Source organism: Microdochium trichocladiopsis (genome assembly GCF_020744255.1).
Source record: "Microdochium trichocladiopsis strain MPI-CAGE-CH-0230 chromosome Unknown B0I36scaffold_4, whole genome shotgun sequence".
NCBI classification, from domain to species: domain Eukaryota; kingdom Fungi; phylum Ascomycota; class Sordariomycetes; order Xylariales; family Microdochiaceae; genus Microdochium; species Microdochium trichocladiopsis.
In genome coordinates this window covers 2916829-2931554 of record NW_025763547.1, presented here as the reverse complement: position 1 = coordinate 2931554, position 14726 = coordinate 2916829, and the positions used below count along the sequence as shown (strand labels likewise).

The following is a 14726-nucleotide window of genomic DNA, read 5'->3' as shown; positions in this document are numbered from 1 at the left end:
GCACCACGGTCCGAGACTGTCCAGTGTGTTTGCTTTTCCCCCAGTTGTGCTGACACTTCAATTCTCTCCCTGGCCATTCTTTTCATCAAAGAGGAACTTTTCTTGATTCGTCAATCGCACTTTATCGTCGATACATTTTCGCAAGCGATTTTTTCTTTTCAACATGATCCGCAGCCAGACACTCGGTCATGCCCCCAGCTGCTTGGCATACATCTCCTCCCCTCCGAGGCCCTTGCCCTCAACCAGCACCCCGGCTTTCCACAGCACACGCATGCAGTTCTGGACCACATCCGGATTGACCCCTTCTGTCCTCTCAGAGAACCTGACCGTCTTGAGCCACTCCCTCGCATCTTCCTCCGAGTAATCGAGCTCCGTGCTAATGTACTGAACAGCCTCGTCGTGGTGGCCTTGGAAGTACTCTATGCCCTGGTCGAGCTTCGCCAGCAAGTCCTTAACCTTGGCCTTGCCGTCGTCCGACGAGAGGACCTTGGTCGTGGCCACGATGTGCCAGCTCGGCCACGGGGTGTAGATGTCCCCGAGCCTCCGGATCTCGCCGTTGTCAAAGTAGCGCTTGCTTGTAAAGTGCTCCCACATGAAGAAGTCGGCCGTGCTATCATTGACAGCGGCTCGCAGGTTCGCAAACGTCTGCAGGACCACGCTGTCGGCATACGGGCTGTCACTGCCAGTGTCTGAAGCCGACGAGACGGAGGACGAGGGCGGCGACGGCGCGGACCAGCCCTGCTGATCTGCGAGCACGTAGCCCATGACGTGGCTGCCGGATCCTATCCGCGAGATGCCCAGTTTACTGCCCCTGAGAGACTCGAGGGAGGTGATGTCTGCGCGCTTGGCTCCGGTCGAGACCGCCCAGCCTGGGTTGCAGTTCTTGTCAGCTTCACCCGTCGATTCCGATCCAAGATGACAATCTGGGGGAATACGTACAGAGAGGGGTCTCAACAAAGTTGCCAATGATGCGGTAGCCGCCGTCGCCTTCGACGTCTGGCTTGCCGAGGCCGGCGATCCATGCCTCAGTCAGCCCGATGGCGATGTCGATCTCGCCGGCCCGGAGAGAGATAATCATGTGCCCAGACCCGGAGGGGAAGGGAATAAGCTGTGCGTCGAGGCCGAAATGCTTCTGCGCAAAGTGAATCGGGGTCGAGAAGTGCTCCGGGACGAAGCCGACCCGCAGCGGCTGTGACGCGGCCATCTCAGGGACTCGTCGCTGGTGTCCGAGGTGAGTCTTGTTGGTGATGATGCCCAGGTGGAGGGGCACTGCGCTCGGCAAGGTTTCCGGGCAAGTGGCCGTCTTGGCAGGCTGTCAGATGCCTTGTACCTTGTCCTCACGGAGAAGACTCTCGAATACCGTCGTGGTAGCAAGATGAGGTTTGAACCGCTTGGATTTCCTGCCAGGGTTTGTCTGTGCTTGTCGTCCACGAGCTGTGATTGATGTCGGTTACGCCATGGATTGCTCGGCTGCGCGCGTTTTGGCGCAAAAGTCTGGAACCATCCGGCGCGGACCCCACCAGCATCCCGAGGTTGCCGCGCTCTTGTTGGTGCGGCGGAAACCTTCCGGCCCGCACGCCCGTGGCCCCTCCTCTTGACGCAGGGACCGACCGACCATGAAGCGATCTATTTATGCTCCATGGCATGCAAACACACTGGGCACTTTTGCCCTTCTTGGTTTACCCGTTGCCCCAATGATCGACCGTCTTGAGATCTGTAGCAGAGCATCCTTGTGTCCATGCTAGGTATTCCTGGAAGAAAGAGAAACAATGTCCATTGCCTGCTGTCAAACTGCTTACCCCGCTGTTCTCGAAACCACAACGACGCTCCCCCTCACGACAAACCACGACGAACCACCACCACCACGGACCTTCGATTCGTGCATCACGGTTGCGCCACAGCCGAGGCTCGCACGCCACCGTCTGAGCTTCGTTCATTGTCTTTGTTGGGACACATGCGAGAACAGACGAGCCTGGCGCACACCTCAGCGTCTTGCAGCTGGCAGATTTGTAATGCCTGCTTTGTCATCTCCACAGGGCTGAATCCGACAGCACGCGTTGCTAGGCAGGTGCCCACGACGTAATTCTTGACGGCGGCGAGGCCGAGGAGCGGCTGAGACCCCGCACGACGGGACAGCGATCCCACCGGCAGTATATGGTTCGTATGGTATCGTGTCGTGGACCGTGGGCATCAAACCTGGGACGGCGAGTACACGATACGACCAGTCCACTTGCTAAAGACCAAGCGCGCCAAGCTCGTCGTTCTGCCAGCCCGTGCAAATGCAAGGCCCAATCGCCTTCGTACACATACACACAAACCTGGTTGCTCAGCCTTTCCATGCTCTGCCTCGGGTGACCTCGCATTGGTCATCCAAGCCAGACAGACTGCCCTGCAACACCCCTGCTCAAACCCACAAGGGCCGTTGCCTCCTCATGTTTGACAATATCGCTGATTGCCAATTGTGGCACCTGTTTCCGCACTGACCCACCATTCTGCAAGGAGAGAAGGGTTACATCAAGTAGGCTACTATGAAAGAACGACCTGGCGGTATACCTCGGGAACCATGAGCAGCCACAGGCGGTTGCAGTTGCCGCTCTCGGGCATTCCCAGAACAGCGAGAACTGATGCGTGGTTATGCTTTCGTGTGCTCGAGGCGGCCGTTTCTGTATAAAGTCTGTACCCTTCCCCCCACCCAACACTCTCTGCCGACAGCATTCAGCACTTTCCCAAACAATACAACCCATCACCACACAGATCTGCAACATGTCTGACGAGGGCCCCATTCTCGTGACCGGCGTCAACGGCTACCTAGGTGCCAGAGCAGCGGAGGCCGTCCTCAAGGCCGGCTACTCTGTTCGCGGCACTGTTCGCAAGGTCGATGCGGGGCAAAAGACCAAGGATGCTCTCGTCGCCCTCGGCTACGATGCCAGCCGGATCGAGCTCGTCGAAGTGCCCGATATCTCTCCTGAGGGTGCTTTCGACAAGGCCGTAGTTGGTGCGACGCCCCTGTGCTTTGTCCTCAGAAGTCGACAGACATGAAAAGACTAACAGGAATTGTGTGCCATCAGGATGCTCGGCTATACTGCATGTGGCGGCGCCCATCACCGACATCTTTGTCCTCGCGCCTCCAGACGTCGTCCGGGTCGCCACCGAGGCAACCACCAGGATCGTCGACTCGGCAATCAAGTATGCCGGACCCGAGTTGCGGAGCATCGTGCTCATGTCCTCGTCGGCAGCCCTGTTTGACATACCCCCAGTGCCTGCACGCTACGATGAAAATAACTGGGCCGAGAACTCGTACAAGGCCGTTATGACTCCAGAGATACTGGAGAAGATCGACCCGGCCCACAGGCCTCTCATGGCTTATGCGGCCGCAAAGCTACACTCCGAGCGCGAGTTCTGGAAGAAGCGAGATGAGGTGGCGGCCGCTGGCGGCGACCATGCGAAAATCTCCTTCACAGCTATCCAAGCGACGTAAGGACATGACCCCGCATGCGCTCGAGTGATTAAGTTGTGTGATGTTGACAGGCTGACTCGTCTACCTCCAGGTGGTTTTTCGGCCCCCCGGTCGTGCCATGGCCGAGTGCCAAGGCGCTTCCGTACTCTGCTAGCTGGCTTACCCGAGTCCTGGCCGGCGAGGACCCTGCCGCTGCCAGAATGATGGCTGGGACCCTTCCCTCCGAGGCGGCCATCGATGTCCGCGACGTGGCCCGCGTGCTTGTCTGGGCTGCCCTGAATCCTGACAAGGCCGACGGCGAGCGATTCCTCTGCAGCGCCGGCGCGGGAGGCTCCCAGGCCGTGGCCGACATTCTCGACCGCGTCAGCAAGACTGGCGAAGTGCCTGAGCTCAGCGGGTACGTCGTCAAGAACAAGGGCACGCCTGGTAAGGGGTACGGCCCAGACTACTCGCTGAAGACGGACGAGCCGGCGCTGGAATTCGACGGCAGCAAGGTCGTCAAGGCAACTGGCGTGGATTACATCCCGTTTGAGCAGAGTGTGTTGGACACAGTCAAGTTTGCCCTGCCGGTAGTGACCCAGAGCTAGACGACGGGAATAGTTTCTATGACATGTGTAGCATGGGTTGTGTTGTAGGGTCCATATGCAGAAAATCAAACTCAATTCAGTCATAAATTAGTGGTTGCAACAACCTATGCGCCCAGTGGGATTAGTCCTACGCCCAGCTCATGTTGGTTTGTCCTTCCGACCGTGCTGCCAAGGCCCTCTTACTTCCCAGGCGTAATACATACGGGGCTTACCCGCTTTCCTCGCATTCCTCGCATGCCATTACCCCCCGATCAGGTCCCCCTTCCCGAGTCCTAGATTTCTTGATAGAGGAATTCATCGGCGTCTCCTCAGGCGAGCCAGCTTGGCGCTGTGAGAAGCCGAAAGGCCTGGAACCGCGTTGTCCTTGGCATCCTTGCTGACACCGACATCTCTGCTGTGGTTGATGACCGTTGCCACTCCGTTGACCTCCTTACCCGTCCTTTCATCCGAGCCATTTCCTCCAGGTTGCACCCCCATCCTCTTGTCCTTCGTCTCCTTGTTCTTCTTCACCATCATCATCGTCATCATCTCTTTAAACTCCACGACCGCCTTCCCTAGCGTCTCCCTCCACCCGTCCGGCATGCACAGCCTGACGAGCCACGACGGCAGCGCGACGGGCCACACCACGATGACCAGGCCCATCTCGCAGACCACGCCGCCGGGGAGGTCGACGATCTCGAGGCCGTCAAAGAGCGAAGGGTCGCTGAAGACGAGCTGCGCCGTGAGGAAACCCGCGACCAGGTATGCCGCGGCGAGGAGATTGAAGAGTAGGAACGGGAAGAGGCTGGCTGGGGGCGGTAGGGCGAGGGGCGGCGGGGGTGGGAAGGGGGATAACCAGGTAATGATGTTGCTGTTGCTGCTGTTGCTCGCGGCGAGGGTTGATCGCAAATTGATGGTGCCGGAGTGGTGATGCTGGTGGTGGATGTTTTGCAGAGTGTCTGCTGAGCGGATGTTGGTGGCGGTGGCAGTTGTGGTGTTGATGATGATGTTTGTGATGGTGATGGTGGTGGTGGTGATGGTGGTGGTGATGATGATGGTAGCCAGAGAGTCCTCCATCATCCGGAATAAGTACCCATTAGCCTCAGTAGCAGAAGAGCTCTGCGTTGAAGCGCAGGGAGAACAAGCTGCGATCAGACTGAGCGACGCCAGTGGGCTACTGCCGTGAACGGGAATCGAGCGTTTCTGTGATAATGAAGGTTGATGTTTGATGCAGAGGCCAGAGTAGTTACTGGTGATGCTGTCAGCTCAAGCAGGCTTTTGCGTTGTTGATCTATAGCGCTGTACTACACTTGTGAGGAGTGGCATGGCTATATACGAAAGTGAAAGAAATACACAGAGGTATCTCCGAAAGTCCATCGTCCCATCCGTCTAAAGGAAGAAGAGGGCAACGAAGTGAATCGGAGATGGTACTTTGCAGGCAACTTGGAGGAACTCGGCAGAAGAAACCTGTCGTGCCTAACATCAAACCACCCTGGGCGCTGGAGATGACAGACTTAAGACATGGAGTGCGCTGCCCCATTCTGTCTACGAGATCATGACAGCGGATTCAGACATGAGGCCACACCGTCTTGATCGCAATTCCAGGGCTCTTCGACTGCCATACTTCTGGTTGTGCATTCACAAAACACATTGTCCATACGCCACTTGCTACAACAAATACGTCTCCTGTCGACCACTTCAGCCAATCACGTTTACATCCCGAACCGGGGCACAGAATTCAAGAGCTCAAGTGGTTTGTGATTATCTTTTATGTCCATATCGATCTATATATGAGACTTTTGTCCAAGATGCCGCTAAGAAGGAGGTATAAAATGGGGGGTATCGAAAAATATCTTCAAGAACGTCATTACGCATCACAATGAACGTCTGTCTCATCACACGGCACTTTACAAAATGCCCTGCAAAACATAACTCAAGCTGATGTAAATCCCCAGTAGAGAGGGAGCCAGACTGGCCGCGAACGATGCGCTTGGCTTTGTGGCATAACTTTCGGGCTGCGCCGGCACCACGGCTTGCGAAGCCGCGTTGACGGTCTCACCACTGGGGTACTTGATGTTGTAGACTGGCGCAGAGGTGAGAGTGACAGGCTGCCCAAGTGCATTCTGGCACTTGGCCTGGTTCGCTGTCGGCCAGTCGAGGGTGCACGTCTCATCGTAACCCCAGGAGCAGACTGAATCCAGAATGTTGTAGAGAACGTAGTTCTTGGCGACCCAGCTGTCGGGCTGAGCGAGACAGCTGGCAAGGAAGTTCATGCTGTTGGAAGCGCTAAGGGGCAGCTTGCTGCCTTCCGTGTGGATGAGGTCGGCGCAGTCGCCTGCTGGGAGTGTCTCAAAGTTCATGGGGAGAGCCCCGCCAGCAGTCGGTTTTGCAGTGGCGGAGTAACCGGTGTAGAGATAGTTCCAGGCATCGTAGCTCACATCGAAGGCACCCTGCGACTGATCCACACGCAAGAGGCGGACCGTGCGGTCTTCGTATGTGAGGGAAATGCAGATGTTGTTGCAGTCGACAGAGCCAGGCCAGTAAGCGATGCGGTTTGTGTCAACCTTGCAGCCGAGCACGCCAACTGACGAAGAGTAGCTATCGTGAGGAGTGGCCCACACGGCACCGCTGGTGCCTTTCTGGGCGAAGACAAATGGCGCGCTGCTGGTGACGACGGCAATCAAGCCGCCGAGTAGAGTTGTGGAGCGCATTGCGACAAGAGCGATATGGCGAGCGGCAAGGAACGGACGCGACTATTCGATAGTCGGAAAAAGAATGAAGGTGGTTCTCGTTGTGGTGAGAGACATGTCAGGGCCCCGGGGGGCAAGGAGCGACTAGGCGGCGGCGGCGGCAGTGCTACGGGCGAGCATGGGCGGCGACGACGAGGTTGACGACGTGGAGAGAGGAGGAGAGAAGACGAGGGCGATCGCGGGTGGGCGCGCTGCGAAGTGGGTGTGCAGCCCAGCCCAGGATCTGGGGAGATGAGATGAGGCAGGCACGACCCTGGTCGCTCGGCCGGGTCTCGCGCCATTTCCGCTGCTCCCATTCGCTCTTTCCCCTGAGCCGTTGGCTGGCCTGGAGGGAGACCAGCGCTTCTGATTCGCTGGTGGACCCCTTGCGACCCGCTCTCTGGCCCAGCAAAACCTTGAAGGTCCCTTCCTGCATGCAACAAAGACCCATCCTTGAATCCATGAATGGGCCAAAGATATGGTGAATCCGTGAATTGCCGTCGGAACGAGGTGGGAATGCGACAAGATTTATTACGGCACAGCTCAATCAGGTGATTTCCAATGTCTCCAACCTTGATTAGAAACGCAGCGATCAAGGGAATGTCGCAAACATTTCCCACGTGGTTGTCTCGGGACCTCTGGTCTTGGGCTGAGTATGCGTCAGGCAAGACAACCCCTGGCAAAGCCCTGTCCAAAATTGCTGTAGTGCATGTAGTGCCAGCGTGGCCCGCAGCTGACCATTTCGCAGCCCAACTCAACACCAGTATGGGGTACAACCATTTCGCGCTCAAGAAAGGCGCAGCCGGATGCAATTTGAGAATGCAATGTGATACAGACCGACATCAGAAACAGAAGGATGCAAGTACACAGCCATCACAACCATGGCCGGGGTGATACTAGCAACTGGGTAAAAGGTGGGGCACTCGCGGATGATTCATAATGCACCATCTCGTAAGGCGCAGCAACTTGCCAGCACAAGCAACTAAACCAGCAACCGTGTAAGACTGGGCAATGATACATAAACCAAGCAGAGAGTGCGCGGAAGAAAAGCTTGGCGAAATCCAATTGCTCATCATTCGGCACGAGATACGACGACTCCCAGGACTCGAGGCTAAAAATCACCGCCATGGCCACATCACAACAGGACTTCGAGATTCTTAGCTCGGAGCGGGTCAAACCGCAGCCGCCGTTCAAAGAGCACGCCGTTCCTCTGTCCCTGATCGATGCCACAGTAGCAAACTTTGCTCTCACGTCGGCGTTCTGGTGCTTCAAGCCCCCACAAAGGTACCACGATGACGTCGCCGGTCTCGTTGAGCATTTGCGTAAATCACTGGGCATCGTGCTCGGTACCTATCCTCACTTGGCCGGCCATGTCCAGAGTATCAAGACCGTCGACGGATCTGTTCCGCACGAAGCGAAGGACTTTCCGGCTCATGCGCGTCGATTCGGCCGTGTCTATGTCCATTACGGCACCGCCGATGATCCGGGAGTAGATTTTGTCGTTGCCAAGAGCACCCGGACGCTTGACGACTTATACCCAATGGCGAGACCCAAAGCGACTCCTATATGGAACCGCGATTACGCTACAGACCCCTTTGTCAAGTTTCTCCCAGCATCGAGCATCAGGAATCCGCTGCAACCCTACACCAAGGACGACGCTGGTCTGTACCCGGCCGCATTGGCAATCCAGCTGACACGCTTGAGCTGTGGTGGGTTCGTGGTCGCTGCGACCGTGACCCACAGCCTGGGCGACATCACAGCTCTTGTACAGTTCGTGAAGGATTGGGCCTCCGTAAGCCGTGCGCATCTGGACGGGCAGGAAGTACCAACTTTGACTCCCGTGATCGACCCGAGCAAGCTCGACGCGGTAGCGGCTGGGGATATCGACCAGAACCAGCCTGATCAAAGCATACTGGAACAGACAAAGATGCTTCCTTTGGCTCGTTTCGACTGGTGGGCTCCCTCTGAGGGCAAGCCTTGGCCAGTAGAGCCACCAGGAGTGTTTGCCGGACAAGACCTGTCTCCTGTAGCCAACGCCATGCCATGGAAGGACTGGGATACCACCGCTCCGGTGTCAAACTATACCATCCACTTCAGCCGAGCGCAGGTTGATGTCCTCTGGGCTCGGGCAAATGCGCCAGATGGCGCCGCAGGCAGCGAAGACAGTGCGGCGGTCGCCCCCTCACAGAGAATAAGCCGTCACGACGCCATACTTGCACACATCTGGTCCTGCGTCACTCGAGCTCGCAACTTCGCCAGCGACGACGAAGAGCTCGTGCACTGCTACCCGACGCTGGGGCTTCGGCCTGCCCTAGGTCTAAGCTCATCGTTCATCGGCTCGCCAATCCTTATGCTCAACCTAAAATTGCCAGCGTGCTCTCTCAACGAGGCGGCAGCACCGACCACGACGAAGACTTCGCTGAGCTCCGTGGCACAGTACATCCGTACCACGCTGTCTAGTATAAACAGCAACACCACCGGATTAGCCGCGCATCTGCACAGTATCGCCTACCAAAAGTCTCCGCAGCGGATTTGGAACGGATTTCTCGGCAAGAGGCATACTATCGTCACGACGTGGGCTAGGGCGGGCGTCTACGAGGTCGACTTTGGACTGCACCCTGCGCCGCCGTCGGTCGATGACGGTGGACCATTCTTGCGGTACGCAGACGGGATCATGCCGCGCATGGACGGGTGTATCCTCGTCAAAGAGGGCCCGCCTCAGAGACAGTGTGAGGGCGGAAGGGCTCCTGCAGCGTGGACGGACGACGGCGTCGATGTCGCGGTTGCGATGAACAGCGTGGATATGCAGAGGTTGCTGGCTGATCCGGTGCTCCTGCCAGCTGTTTAGAGGTTGGAGAGCACCAGCTGTAGTTTGCTATTTGGAGGAGTATTACTTACCACGCGGCTTGAGGCCTAAACGTGGGAATCTACATATTACATATAGAGAGAGGGAGAGTGAGAGAGAAAGAGCATTATGAATTTTCAGGCTGGAAGGTTTAGACAAGGGGACACCGCAAAACACGCAAGTGCCTACTGGAGAAAGTGGTAGCAAAATACAAGAAGAAAGCTCACAGACTCGATCGGTGCGGCCAGCCGGATTATGAGAGTTGCCCATATTTATGTGAAAGGGTTTACACGCCAACTCTGCGGAGATGCAATATCAACAATCATGACTACTTGGAAATGGTATCTCAATTACTGCATGCGGCTTTTCTATCTTCCCAGAATCAAGGCTCAATGGGTCACATCCTCCCAGTTCTTCCACCCGCGGCCCTCGACCTGCTTGAGCTCCTCGTCCGTGTACTTCTTGCCGGTGGTGAAGTAGCCCGCGTTGATCTTGGCGTCGATTTCTACGCGCGAGTCTTCGGGAATCATCTCTGTTGAGGCGGGGGTTGGTGGTGGTTAGCATGCTTGTCTGCAAAACAGAAGTTTTTGCGTGTCAAAAAGGAGGGCGGCGGCGACTCACCTTCTGGGATGGGGATGCGCTCGAGGATGGGGATGCCCTGGGCGACAATGGCATCGTGCTTCATGTTGGACATGGACAGCATGCGGTCGATCTTCTTTATGCCGAGCCAGTGCAGGATGTCGGGCATCAGGGCTTGGAAGCGCATCTGTTGTTGTAGAAAATATGTTAGTCAGCGTGGCTCTTTTTCCAAAAGATAATGTAACTGCAAGACTAAAAGGGTGAAAGTGGGGGAGGGGGAAGCCATCAAAGACTCACATCTCTGACACCAGCAATGTTCTCTGTCCTCTCAAAGTACTTGTCGGCCGTGTCGCCACCGCGCTTCCGGGCATTGTACACGAGGTACTTGACGACCTCGCCGAGGGCGCGGCCCTCCTTCCGGAAGTAGATGACGACGCCGGAGCCGCCGTTCTGGGCCTCCTTGATGGCCTCCTCGATACCGAAGGCGAGGTACGGGCGGCACGTGCAGATGTCGGACTGGAAGACGTCGGAGCCGTTGCACTCGTCGTGGATGCGCAGGGCGAGCTTGACCTTCTCGTCCGAGACGCGCTCGGGCGGGCCAAAGATGTACACGGTCAGGCCGCCGATGGGCGGGAGGAAGACCTTGATGTCGGGCCGGGTGATGAGCTCCGGGTAGCTGCCACCGCACTGCTCAAACAGGTTCCGCCGGAGGGTGCCCTCGTCGATGCCGAAGCGCTCGGCGACGCCGGGCAGGTACCAGACGGGCTCGACGGCGGCCTTGGTGACGCGGACGTCACCGCCAGCGCTGGTGACGATGGTGCCGTCGACGGGGAGGCGGCCGAGCTTGACGGCCTCGCTGATCTCGGCGAGCTTCATGGTGGCGCGGGTGATTGCTATCGTGGGGCGGACGTCGAGGCCGGCGTCGAGGTGCTTCTTGAAGTAGCGGACGGGGTCGTTGCCAAAGGGGTCCATGGCGACAATCTTGGTGGCGTCGCCCCAGGCGGGCTGCGGCGGGAAGTTGAAGGTGGGCTGCGTGTTGACGAAGCTGGGGCGGAAGTCGGTGGGCAGGTCGCCGGCCGCGATGGCGAGAGCGTTGTAGACGCTGTACGAGCCGCCGTGGGCGCCGATGGCGTTGCGCCGCTTCAGCGTCTCGGAGCTGCGTGCCACGAGGATCGGCCCACGCTCCTCGGCTGTCGCGGCGCCCCAGGTCAGCGGCACCGGGTCGACCACGGACTGGCCGGGATATGTGGTTAACTGAGGTGGGTGTGTTAGTTGCGATGTCTGAGAAAGTGAGGATGCTCCAGGCTTACTATGATGCGGTCGCCATAGTTGGACTTTGACTGCTTGTGCTCTCCCTGCTTCTCCTCGACGGGTTCCGTGGTGGCACCCATGGTGAAGATGTGTGTGTGGTGGTAGAGGCTGGGCGGGAGAAGTGAGGTCTTCTCAGGATGCAGGAGAAATCACTTGCATGTGGTGACTAGGTGCGAAGAAGTGAGGGCGATAGAACTTGTCTAACGCACGGTGAGAAAACACAAGACACGGAATTGGTATGTGGTATGATGAGTTGGAAGGAACGGGACGCCTCTGAGCTGTATCTCTCCAAATATATTGGCTGACGTGCCGGGACAGACACCGCCGGCATCCCAACAATGCCCGACAGCAGCACACACCGTACGCTCCCCCTAGCGGTGTCTTCCGCCGCTCCCAAATCAACTTGTCCACGTGTGAGACCCGTAGCCAGTCCGGTGGTCGGCTTGCAGACCGTTGGCCGTGAGGGCCGCCGTATGCAGCTATCCGTAGTGACTTACCCCAAGTCTCTGGTCCCGCGCAGATACGGCAAGTGGGACTTCTCCACACTCTGTCAGTCCGGGTCCCTGGCTGTGGGGCTGTACCTTGCCAGCTTATCTCTGGGGTCACAGGCTACGAGACAGAAGGTATTGAAGCTTATCTGGACTTTGTAGAACCTCGCTATGCAGCAAATTAGTTGGGTTCACCCCCACTCTTCAGGTACTGATAAGTCACCTTTGTCTGACCCCGGTACTCGAGACTTGAGGCTTGTGTTCATGGGCAATATTTGTACAAGGAGCTCTCGTGCCTCTGGCTTACCCCAGGTACAGGCTCACTCAAGTACCTACCCCTGCCAGGTACTTTCAGTGTTGTCCCACCCGCAATCGACGTTCCCAAGGTTCCCATCCCCTGATCTCCGGAACCCCTGCTTTACCTGCTTCCCCACCCCTTCCAGCAACCTTCCCACCGCTCAGATCCACGTTCACCTCAGTCTTCAATGTCCGGGGACTGATTGCAGGGCCATGACAGCGGTTTTCGGACCACTGCCAGCCGAGCGCGAGGGGGCCAAGTGTGTCTGTCAGGCTGTCGTATCTTTTCCGCTCAGACGCATGCCGCTTCCGACATCGCCAGGACTGACGTTTCCAATGCCACAATGCATACACGTTGGCGCTGCCCCTCACGCGCAAGCGGAATCGCTCTCTGCACCGCGTTTCCCGCATGTCCCGCACGGCCTCCACCTGGGCGACGCATGGCTGGGCAGCATCAGTCACACCACATGACATGCCAGAATTTCTTGGAGTGATTCTCTTAGTCAAACTTCAGTCATCTCGCGACTGGGTGCCCTCTCGCTTCGTCTTGCCAGCCTGTGTGCCAGTTTTGTCTCCTTTTACTACTTCTTTGACTAAACACACTACAGACATTGCTGTTCTGCCCTGAGCACCACCGCAGCCATCACCACAAGACAGCAGCCATGGCGGCGTCACCCCTCACTCTCGACACGACGGCTACGTCGTACCCTCGTGACCATGCCAAAATCGAGAACCCAAAGGACACGCCCTACTTTCTCGACAATGAGTTCCACAACTCGACCACAGACAAGTTCATCGACCTCCATGACCCGGCGACCAACAACCTCGTCACTCGCGTTCCCGAGCTGACCATCCCGGAGCTCGAGGCCGCCGTGGCGTCGGCCAAGCGTGCCTTCCCGGGCTGGAGGGACACCTCGGTCATCGCCCGCCAGCGCATCATGTTCAACTTTGTCGGCCTCATCAAGGAGCATTGGGATAGGCTAGCTGCCGTCATCACGCTCGAGCAGGGCAAGACGGTGGCTGATGCTAAAGGTGACGTGCTCCGCGGTCTCCAAGTCGCCGAAGCGGCGTGCGCCGGGCCGGAGTACATGAAGGGCGAGATTCTGGAAGTCGCCCGTGAGATGGAGACGAGATCGTACCGCGAGCCCCTGGGTGTCGTTGCTGCCATCTGCCCATTCAGTGAGTTCATTCATTATGAGTGGTAAAACAGAAAAGACAAAACTAACCTCATCTCTAGACTTTCCTGCCATGATTCCACTCTGGTGCATCCCCATAGCTGTCATCACTGGCAACACAGTCGTCCTAAAGCCCTCTGAGCGCGACCCTGGTGCTGCGATGGTGCTCGCGGAGCTCGCCCAAAAGGCTGGTTTCCCCAAGGGCGTGATCAACGTCGTTCACGGAGCGCACCAGACTGTCAACTTCCTGCTGGATAGCCCTGACATCAAGGCCATCAGCTTTGTCGGCAGCAACCGCGCAGGCGAGTACATCTTTGCCAAAGGTAGCGCAAACGGCAAGCGAGTCCAGGCCAACCTGGGCGCCAAGAACCACGCGCTGGTCATGCCCGATGCCGACAAGGAGTCGACCCTCGACGCCATCATCAGCGCCGCCTTTGGTGCTGCCGGCCAGCGTTGCATGGCGCTAAGTGTGGTGGTCTGGGTCGGCGAGACAAAGGAGTGGCTCCAGGAGCTTGCAGAACGCAGCAAGACTGTACAAGTGAACGGTGGTTTCGAGGACGGCGCGGATCTTGGGCCGGTCATCACGCCACAGAGCAAGAAGCGGATAGAAGAGCTGATTGCGAGCGGCGAGAAGGAAGGCGCCAAGGTCCTCCTCGACGGCAGGGGATACAAGCCTGCCAAATTCCCCAATGGCAACTGGGTTGGTCCCACGATCATCTCCGACGCCAAGCCTACAATGGAGTGCTATAAGGAGGAGATCTTTGGTCCCGTTCTTGTTTGTCTGACAGTGGACACCCTCGACGAGGGCATCGAGATGATCAACAACAACGACTACGGCAATGGCACCGCCATCTTCACCACATCCGGCGGTGCCGCGGAGAGGTTCAGGAGGAACATTGAGGCTGGGCAGGTCGGTATCAACGTGCCTATCCCTGTGCCTTTGCCCATGTTCTCTTTTACCGGAAACAAGAAGAGTGTTGCCGGTGGCGGCGCGAGCACGTTCTATGGCAAGCCTGGTGTCAATTTCTACACGCAGCTCAAGACCGTCACGGCAAAGTGGTCCGGCGCGCAGGTTGCCGGCAAGAAGAACACACTGGCTATGCCTACGCATTCTTGATATGCTGTTGGGATCTAGTCCGGCTATAGATTAAAGCAATAAATTCTGGATAATCAGTCGTCGTGATAATAAACGAGACTTTCGAGATGTGATGAGGTTTTGGTTGGCGATCTTGATGTGCAAGTGGCGGTGTGGTGCCGTGCTCACCAGTATACAGCACAT

General features: G+C 57.4%; 7 protein-coding genes across 7 annotated transcripts; 3 read left to right on the top strand and 4 right to left on the bottom strand.

The window, feature by feature from the left end:
* Positions 1–77: 77 nt before the first annotated feature.
* B0I36DRAFT_321557 (uncharacterized protein) lies at positions 78–1538 on the bottom strand. The gene is made up of 2 exons (XM_046153723.1): positions 940–1538; positions 78–869 (listed from the first exon to the last, which is right to left on the bottom strand). The coding sequence occupies exons 1-2, from the start codon at positions 1202–1204 to the stop codon at positions 187–189; spliced, it is 948 nt and encodes a 315-aa protein (XP_046014321.1). The 5' UTR covers positions 1205–1538; the 3' UTR covers positions 78–186.
* A 1225-nt stretch (positions 1539–2763) lies between these two features.
* On the top strand, positions 2764–4044 carry B0I36DRAFT_348537 (uncharacterized protein; the record flags this gene model as incomplete). The annotated part of the gene is made up of 3 exons (XM_046156702.1): positions 2764–2995; positions 3069–3474; positions 3549–4044. 3 exons carry the CDS (start codon positions 2764–2766, stop codon positions 4042–4044), a joined length of 1134 nt encoding a protein of 377 aa, XP_046014320.1.
* Positions 4045–4338: 294 nt separating this feature from the next.
* On the bottom strand, positions 4339–5103 carry B0I36DRAFT_348536 (uncharacterized protein; the record flags this gene model as incomplete). The annotated part of the gene is made up of 1 exon (XM_046156701.1): positions 4339–5103. The coding sequence occupies one exon, from the start codon at positions 5101–5103 to the stop codon at positions 4339–4341; it is 765 nt and encodes a 254-aa protein (XP_046014319.1).
* A 659-nt stretch (positions 5104–5762) lies between these two features.
* B0I36DRAFT_321554 (uncharacterized protein) lies at positions 5763–6944 on the bottom strand. Its single transcript, XM_046153722.1, has one exon. The coding sequence runs from the start codon at positions 6732–6734 to the stop codon at positions 5931–5933; it is 804 nt and encodes a 267-aa protein (XP_046014318.1). The 5' UTR covers positions 6735–6944; the 3' UTR covers positions 5763–5930.
* An 810-nt stretch (positions 6945–7754) lies between these two features.
* Positions 7755–9832, top strand: B0I36DRAFT_321553 (transferase family protein). Its single transcript, XM_046153721.1, has one exon. It carries the CDS (start codon positions 7879–7881, stop codon positions 9598–9600), a length of 1722 nt encoding a protein of 573 aa, XP_046014317.1. The 5' UTR covers positions 7755–7878; the 3' UTR covers positions 9601–9832.
* A 95-nt stretch (positions 9833–9927) lies between these two features.
* B0I36DRAFT_421965 (GTP cyclohydrolase II) lies at positions 9928–11830 on the bottom strand. Its single transcript, XM_046162194.1, has 4 exons — positions 11487–11830; positions 10474–11430; positions 10219–10363; positions 9928–10129 (listed from the first exon to the last, which is right to left on the bottom strand). The coding sequence occupies exons 1-4, from the start codon at positions 11565–11567 to the stop codon at positions 9987–9989; spliced, it is 1326 nt and encodes a 441-aa protein (XP_046014316.1). The 5' UTR covers positions 11568–11830; the 3' UTR covers positions 9928–9986.
* Positions 11831–12934: 1104 nt separating this feature from the next.
* B0I36DRAFT_348532 (aldehyde dehydrogenase) lies at positions 12935–14564 on the top strand (the record flags this gene model as incomplete). Its single annotated transcript, XM_046156700.1, has 2 exons — positions 12935–13451; positions 13510–14564. The coding sequence occupies 2 exons, from the start codon at positions 12935–12937 to the stop codon at positions 14562–14564; spliced, it is 1572 nt and encodes a 523-aa protein (XP_046014315.1).
* Positions 14565–14726: the final 162 nt, after the last annotated feature.